Source organism: Tachysurus fulvidraco, chromosome 18 (genome assembly GCF_022655615.1).
Source record: "Tachysurus fulvidraco isolate hzauxx_2018 chromosome 18, HZAU_PFXX_2.0, whole genome shotgun sequence".
Lineage (NCBI taxonomy): Eukaryota > Metazoa > Chordata > Actinopteri > Siluriformes > Bagridae > Tachysurus > Tachysurus fulvidraco.
The window spans coordinates 11359351-11366897 of record NC_062535.1 but is presented as its reverse complement, the minus strand read 5'-3'; the positions used below and the strand labels follow the sequence as shown (position 1 = coordinate 11366897).

The window sequence follows — 7547 nt, the reverse complement described above, 5'->3', positions numbered from 1 at the left end:
GATGGACAAACACCGGTGAGAGACCAGACATTAGTAGACGAAGACGTCTGAAATACAATATTTGCATCTATCCTCCATTAGGAAATTCCCAGAGGATGAGTTTACAGAGTTTCTTTTCTACTTACCTGAACGTTTGCTTGATAAATGGTGACATCACATTAACACATGATTTATTTCTGCAGCCTAGCAGACTAGATACTGCCATTCAAGTGAATTTTGTATGAATGATGTACCCAATGTCCAGTCTTACTCTTTATCCTCTTTTTTTGTCATTCATTTGTTCCTTCCTTGTCTATTTTTCTTTATGATTTTAGGAGAGACCACATGTCATTGAGCCAAGCTCTCCTCAGGACTCTTCTACACCTCAACGACCCAACAGAACATACTCGCTCAGCAGGTACACACACACACATACACACATACGCACAAACACACACACACACACACACACACTCACAAAGATTTATACATAATTGCTGTATTTTGTCGTTTTTACACTGTGTGTGTGTGTGTGTGTGTGTGTGTGTGTGTGTGTGTGTGTGTGTGTGTGTGTGTGTGTGTGTGTGTGTGTGTGTCTGGTCTTCTGCAGTAAACAGAAGAAAACTCCACTGGGGCTTCAGGATTTCAGGTTGATTGCCGTGCTGGGTAGAGGTCATTTTGGCAAGGTAAACTTTGTCCCTTGATTTGTCTTGAATTTTTTTTTATATTTTTTTCTGCTTCTGCACTCAGGCATTAGACTCTCACAGTAAATGACTTCTGTAAATCACTTTTCCAGGTATTGCTGTCAGAATATAAGAAATCAGGCTCGATGTATGCCATCAAGGCCCTGAAGAAAGGAGACATTGTGGCCAGAGATGAAGTGGAGAGGCAAGTGTGCATCATGGGGAGTGGTTGAAGTGCTGAGTTTAAAGCTCGCAATCAGATCAGGTCGAAAGGGCAAAAGTAGAAATTTACATCCATCAACAATCAAAGACAATTGAAAAGCTATTCTGGGGTGTTTAACAGAGATACATACATAGGTTAAGATGGCTCAGTCGCAGAATCTTGAATCCTCGAATCCTGATCATGTCACAGCCATCCATGGAAGTCTAGAGAGCAAAATTACACCAGAGTTCAGTGTGAGCTCTTGTCCCTGTCTATCAGATTGTTATTTAACATCAGTTATGTGGAAGAGGCCAAAACGCTGTTTCCTCTCTGTTAAGCTGCCCTGTTATGCAGCATCATCAGCAGATTAAAAAAACGAGGTCAGCTTCACATGCCAGGTGTTGTGTGAAAGGCTAGAGCTGGCTGGTTGGTGGGAATTGGATAATCTGTGGGAGAAAATGGGGAAATAATTCAGAAGAAGGCTCTGCAATATGGCACAAGGGGTGTCTGAATATTAGTACATTCAAACAAAGCGTCGGTGATGCAGAAGTGGTTAGTATTCAGGCAGAGTTGACCTCTGGTGGTGTGGTGTGGAATTGCATGCGACTGGAATATATTATGACAAAATAATTGCATGTTGATGCCATGATATAGTGAAGGAATTGCAGTTATAACACATTACATAGTCTCTTAACGCAAGCCCTTATCGTTCATGTAAATTCCGTCTTTCTCTTTTGTCAGCCTGATGTGTGAGAAGCGGATCTTTGAGATAGTGAACAGCTCTCAGCACCCGTTCCTGGTGAACCTGTTCGCTTGCTTCCAGACACCGGAGCATGTGTGTTTTGTCATGGAGTACACAGCGGGCGGAGACCTGATGATGCACATCCATGCCGACGTGTTCAACGAGCCGCGAGCTGTGTATGTAGATCGTGCGCGTATCTGATGGACTGGTGATTGGTGGATTTAAAGCTGCATCATGATACTTCTGTCTGTTTGCAGGTTCTATGCTGCCTGTGTGGTGCTCGGCCTTCAGTTTTTACATGACAACAAGATTGTATATAGGTACGAAACCTGTCCCTCGTGTATGTTATCTTTATCTTAATCTATCAATATTATCTGCTAGGTCTGTGACAAGTCATATTATCTTCTCTCTGTTTATACTCAGGGACCTAAAATTGGACAATCTGCTGCTCGACACAGAAGGATATGTGAAAATAGCTGACTTCGGACTGTGTAAAGAAGGTATGGTGTGTAGTAAGAGCATGTGAGCATTAGAACTACAATTAAATAAAATGATCTCCTCAATAACCGTTGTTTTTCTGGGTTTTTATTCAGGTATGGGCTTTGGGGACAGGACCAGTACGTTCTGTGGCACTCCGGAGTTTCTGGCTCCGGAGGTTTTGACGGACACGTCCTACACACGGGCGGTGGACTGGTGGGGACTCGGAGTCCTGATCTACGAGATGCTTGTTGGAGAGGTGAGACAGCGACACTGTGGTTGTGTTTGTCTTAGGTAAAGCTTTTAAAGAAATACTCTAGAATTTTTTCAACATAATCTTTAGTTGCACATCTGTGACAAGTTTCCCTGTCTTTCGGGGTTGGGGTGGGGCAGATAGAAATTTTAACGAAATCCAAAGAAATCACATAAAATCATGCAGTGTTAAAGGGTTAAAGGAATCCTGCCATGTTTATCAGTCTAATAGCTGTGTATCACGTGTGTTGTGTATCTGTAATTAACACAGACAACAATTTTAAAGTCTTCCGTTCAAGAGACACGAACAGAAAACCTGTTTTCTCAATAAATATTAACATAAATCAAATCAACAAACTTTATACTCTCAAGTAAACTTTATACTGAAGAATTAGTGTCCATGCTTATTAAAAGCGCTAACAATTTCTCTTAGCACTTTTTACCAGAGGCTAAAAAATGTTAAATTGCACCCGTTATTTAGTGCCCATGTTCAGTCATGTCCCGGTCCACAGTGGTGCTCTTAATACCTCATGTGAAAGTAGACACTCAGGGCTTTAATCATTTGTTTTTGCACAGCTTGATAGGGAAAACAGTTATTTCCATGAAAACTGTTTTTTTTCCCCCACACAATAAAAAACTTTATCTATCTTGAAAGTAAATGTTGATATCAGAGCCACAAGTGCTTGTTCACACGCATATAATATCTGAAGACGTTTTCTTCAACCTCTAACATACTGTGTGAGATCATAAACCGAGGGAAAAACACACGTCTCACGCTGAAAGCCGACAGAAACCTCCTGATTCATTTTCTAATTCATTTATTTATACTGACTGAAAAAAGTTGATTAAACCAGTGTGTAATAATCACTATCAACACTTATTATCAGGGGCACGATGGCTTAGTGGTTAGCATGTTTGCCTCACACCTCCAGGGTTGGGGGTTCGATTCCCGCCTCCACCTCCGTATGTGTGGAGTTTTCATGTTCTCCCCGTGCCTCGGGGTTTCCTCCGGGTACTCCAGTTTCCTCCCCCGGTCCAAAGACATGCATGCTAGGTTGATTGGCATCTCTGGAAAATTGTCCGTAGTGTGTGAGTGTGTTAGTGAATGAGTGTGTGTGTGCACTGTGATGGGTTGGCACTCCGTCCAGGGTGTATCCTGCCTCGATGCCCGATGACGCCTGAGATAGGCACAGGCTCCCCGTGACCCGAGAAGTTCAGATAAGTGGTAGAAAATGAATGAATGAATGAACACTTATTATCATTTAGAAGCCAGTTTTGAGTAAGCAGGTTATCTGTTGTTTTGAGTAAACCTTTTATTAGTTGTCGATTGTTCTTTTCACAGATCAGGTAGCCGGGTTAAGATTCTTATTTTGTTTATCACTCAAACGCTGCTGGTGTTCAAAACCACTAAAGAATTCCTTTATAGTGTACAGCGAAAGATTTTTATGTGGAATTGTTTTTTGTTTTTTTTCGTTTTAAAGCCGATTTCATCAGACATCCAGATGTGTCTAACATTATTTTACTAATCAGGTTGCTTTGAGGAAATGAACGAATGTTTACTTCCTTCTGTACCGTCTGTTCTTCTCTTCCTCTCTGTTTCTAGTCTCCATTTCCAGGAGATGACGAGGAGGAGGTGTTTGACAGCATAGTGAACGACGAGGTCCGTTACCCACGATTCCTGTCGTCAGAAGCGATCGGCGTTATGAGGAGGGTGAGATCCCGACACGTACAAACACAATTACCATTATAGACTAAGAGCAGGCATGTACATGGTGAACGAATGATGAATGGTGATAAAATTATTCTGCTATATTTGAAAACTCTGAGCTAGAACTAGATTCCTGAACGGTTGCTTTGTGTCGTTCGACAGCTGTTGAGGAGGAATCCAGAAAGGAGGCTGGGATCTGGAGAGAAGGATGCTGAAGAAGTTAAGAAGCAGCCTTTCTTTAGGGTAAGTGAATGCAAGAACTTGCCTTTTTTTTCAGGGGTATTCAAACTTTTATATCAACCGAGAGATATATGCTGCCGGTAATAAGATGAAACACTACAGTTTTACACTTTTTATTATTTATTATATGCATTTCCATTTAAAGGAAACACTCATATCTTTGTAACGGTCCATCTATTATTACTGGCTTTGTGGCACCTGTTTATTTAATGCCACCAGTGTGAGATACCTAGGGCCGTGTTCAGAGTCTGCAACTTAAGTCCAAATGTTACATCAGTATTTACTCTCAGAAAATTCTGCATACACAGCTGCTTCAGTGTGTTTTTAGTTCTTCTGCAAATGATCTGTGTGTAGTTCACACCTTGGAGGTTGGCAGGATGTTTTTAGATTAGGCCTTTAATACGTACCTTCAAAATGAAAAACAAATAGGGATAAAAAATATAGACTGAAGAAGTAAACCTTGTGTTTTTTGCTGTCTAATGTAAAATAATGAAATCAGAATTTCAAGAAGGATAAAAAAAATTAACGAGTTTATTATATTATATTATATTATGTTATATATTAAAATATGCTGTTTGAATTGTAATTGTCACATTTTAGAACATTGCTTCCATCCTTGTCATACGGACAGCTTATAAAATAGCACTTGATCCAGCACACGCTATTATTTGGTATTTTTATTCTTTCTTGCATAAATAAGAGTTAAACACTTCTTCTCTCTTTCCTTCATATAGAACATGGACTGGGAGGCTCTCCTTCAGCGTAAACTTCCTCCTCCGTTCGTTCCCACTATTGGAGACCAAGAGGATGTGAGTAACTTCGATGAAGAATTCACGACCGAGGTTCCGACCCTCACGCCGCCACGAGAACCGCGCGTGCTCTCCCGCAAGGACCAGGACAGCTTTCGTGACTTTGACTACGTCTCTGACCTCTGCTGAGCTCCTGGCGTGGTTGCGGTGAGGTCAGAGATCACGTAGGAGCCATCTAGGATTGTTTCTGTTTCCCAAATGTGATATTATTAAAAAAAAAAGACGGTCATAACCACTACACTGTGACTCAGTGAAGATGAAGGGCTCATGTGTGGAAGAAAATGTGTGGAGTTTTACACTGTGATGGAGGAAAAAGTGGCAAGAAATGTGAAAGGAACGTGGACTCTTTCTTCAGATCTTCATCTGTCGGAAGTGAGATGAAATCCAATCCGAATCCTCAGCTAACCCAGGTTAAGGGACACAACAATCCTGGGGTTTGTATTCCCAGCTTTCCATTGAGGAGTACAGCGCTCTAACCTCTGAGCTACCACTGCCTGTTTGAAAAAATGTAGCTTTTATCATCTGACTTTCACCTCACCGCCGTTCAGTAACAGAAGATCCGTGTTCTTTCTTACCTGACAAGGTGTTTGGACCCACGGAAACTCTTTTACATTCTCAAAAACCACGAGAATGCCTTAACTTTATACTCTGTCGATTTTAGACCCTTCTGGTCTAGCTGTCTAGTTAAAAGAAATGAAACTGGGAAAGATCTTGAAAACGGATGGAAGGATGTGATGCAAGGAAGAATAATGGCTTGATATAAAACAATGATATGTCATCATGTATACAGAATTGGATTGTGCGTCAAAAACTCCAGATATAAATCAAGCTCTGTATTAAACTTCAGTTATAACTGCAGGCAAATGGCTTGATACCCCAACCATTTAACTCCAAGACTAAAATTAGTTTAAATTAGCAACAGATGTGTTCTGATCCTGGGCTGAATATAAGTAAAAAAAACAACTTCGACTCCAAGATCGAATCCAGCCTAAAACCAGGATTCATTAAGCATCTCAGAATCACATGACGTTTCAGCTAGAGGTGTAAAACCTCACATGATGAGATTACGATTCTTAAGGAAACTATACAAAATTTGACAATAGTTTTAAATACGCTACAGTACTCTACAGTTTGATTTAGTAGCCTCTGGCCGATATGTCACCACGTTTGAATAGAAACCCGGGATATCAGGGATAACCTGGGATCGTTAATTCTCAAAGGAGAATCGTGATAATGAAAGTGTTTTAAGACTTTCACACAAATCAACTTGTTAAATCTATTTCTAGTTTAAAAATAACAATTCTTTTTTATACACAATTTCTCTGTCTGATTCATAATCAGCTGAATTTTATAATAAATGGTTTATGGTAGTTGCCCTGATTCAGTACAGTAGTTTTCAGATCAAATCGGCCAGTCGTTATATATCCCTTAGCGCTAGCACATACAAATGTACCTTTAACTAAATACAGCTTGGAGTTTAAAAATAAACAAACAAACAAATCAAATAAATTAATTAATAAATAAAAATTCTCTAAAAATGATTGAACAGAAGGAAATCACTGGTTTGGATCCAGAATTGCTGTGAGTTTTTGGCTTATTTCTTTGTTTCGTTTTAATGAAGGATGAGTTTTTAGTTCTTGTGTTGTTTTTTTTGTTTGTTTGTTTGTTTGTTTTTAAATTAGGAATATGTAGCAAATTCTTTTAAAACATTCTGATTCTCTATTGTTAAATTTTAAACCCATTTTATAATCCCCATCTTGGAATCACTGGCTTGTGTAATATAATAGATTTTATGTGCGAAATAGACTTTGGCATAGCACTGTGACAAACTTCTTAGTGTGTAGCACAACCTCTTGACTGCAGATATTATTTATGTCTGTGTATCAGCCGTCATGACGACCGGACAGTGAATCAGACTACGCTCTGCTTCTGTTTCCAGTGGTGTGGAGGTCAGTATGAATCCTGCCTATCCAGTGTACTCTTACAACACAATGTTTGAGATGAGCTCTATTTATAAAGATGTCCTGTACAAAACCTTTGTGCTTGTCTATGTACATGAATAAATGATAAATAAATAAATAAATAAACAGAGGACAAAGCCATTAGGAAATACCATTGCCATGAAGGATGAACTTGAGCTGCAGAAATGTTTGGGTAGGTGGTACATGTCAAAACAGCATCTACGTGACCCAAAGGGTTCCCAGAAGAACGTCGTCCATCCACCGGCTTGTCTTCTACCCATAGTGCATCCTGGTGGCAGCTCTTCCCCAGGTAAGTGATGCGCACACACCCAGCCATCTACATGTAAAAGAAAACGTGGTCATCGCACCAGGACATCATCTGCCATTGCTCAATGGTGATGAACAGTGGTCCCTAGATGGGACACCAGTCCTTCTGAGTGCACCAGACACACACAGTCAAACACTTATTCATATTGGGAGGAATTTTAGCGTCA

General features: G+C 40.1%; 1 protein-coding gene across 5 annotated transcripts in view; it reads left to right on the top strand.

Moving 5' to 3' along the window:
• Window positions 1-7194, top strand: part of pkn1a (protein kinase N1a) — a 43849-nt gene extending 36655 nt beyond the window's left edge. For all 5 annotated transcript variants that reach the window (XM_047803104.1, XM_027156655.2, XM_027156653.2 and 2 more), the window contains exons 12-22: window positions 1-15; window positions 315-397; window positions 590-665; window positions 776-867; window positions 1606-1782; window positions 1864-1926; window positions 2030-2106; window positions 2200-2342; window positions 3939-4046; window positions 4206-4286; window positions 5018-7194. The exon at window positions 1-15 is cut by the window's left edge and continues 73 nt beyond it. In XM_047803104.1, coding sequence (XP_047659060.1) covers window positions 1-15; window positions 315-397; window positions 590-665; window positions 776-867; window positions 1606-1782; window positions 1864-1926; window positions 2030-2106; window positions 2200-2342; window positions 3939-4046; window positions 4206-4286; window positions 5018-5221 — 1119 coding nt within the window. In that variant the 3' untranslated portion in view covers window positions 5222-7194. The remainder of the gene's footprint in view (window positions 16-314; window positions 398-589; window positions 666-775; window positions 868-1605; window positions 1783-1863; window positions 1927-2029; window positions 2107-2199; window positions 2343-3938; window positions 4047-4205; window positions 4287-5017) is intronic.
• Window positions 7195-7547: the final 353 nt, after the last annotated feature.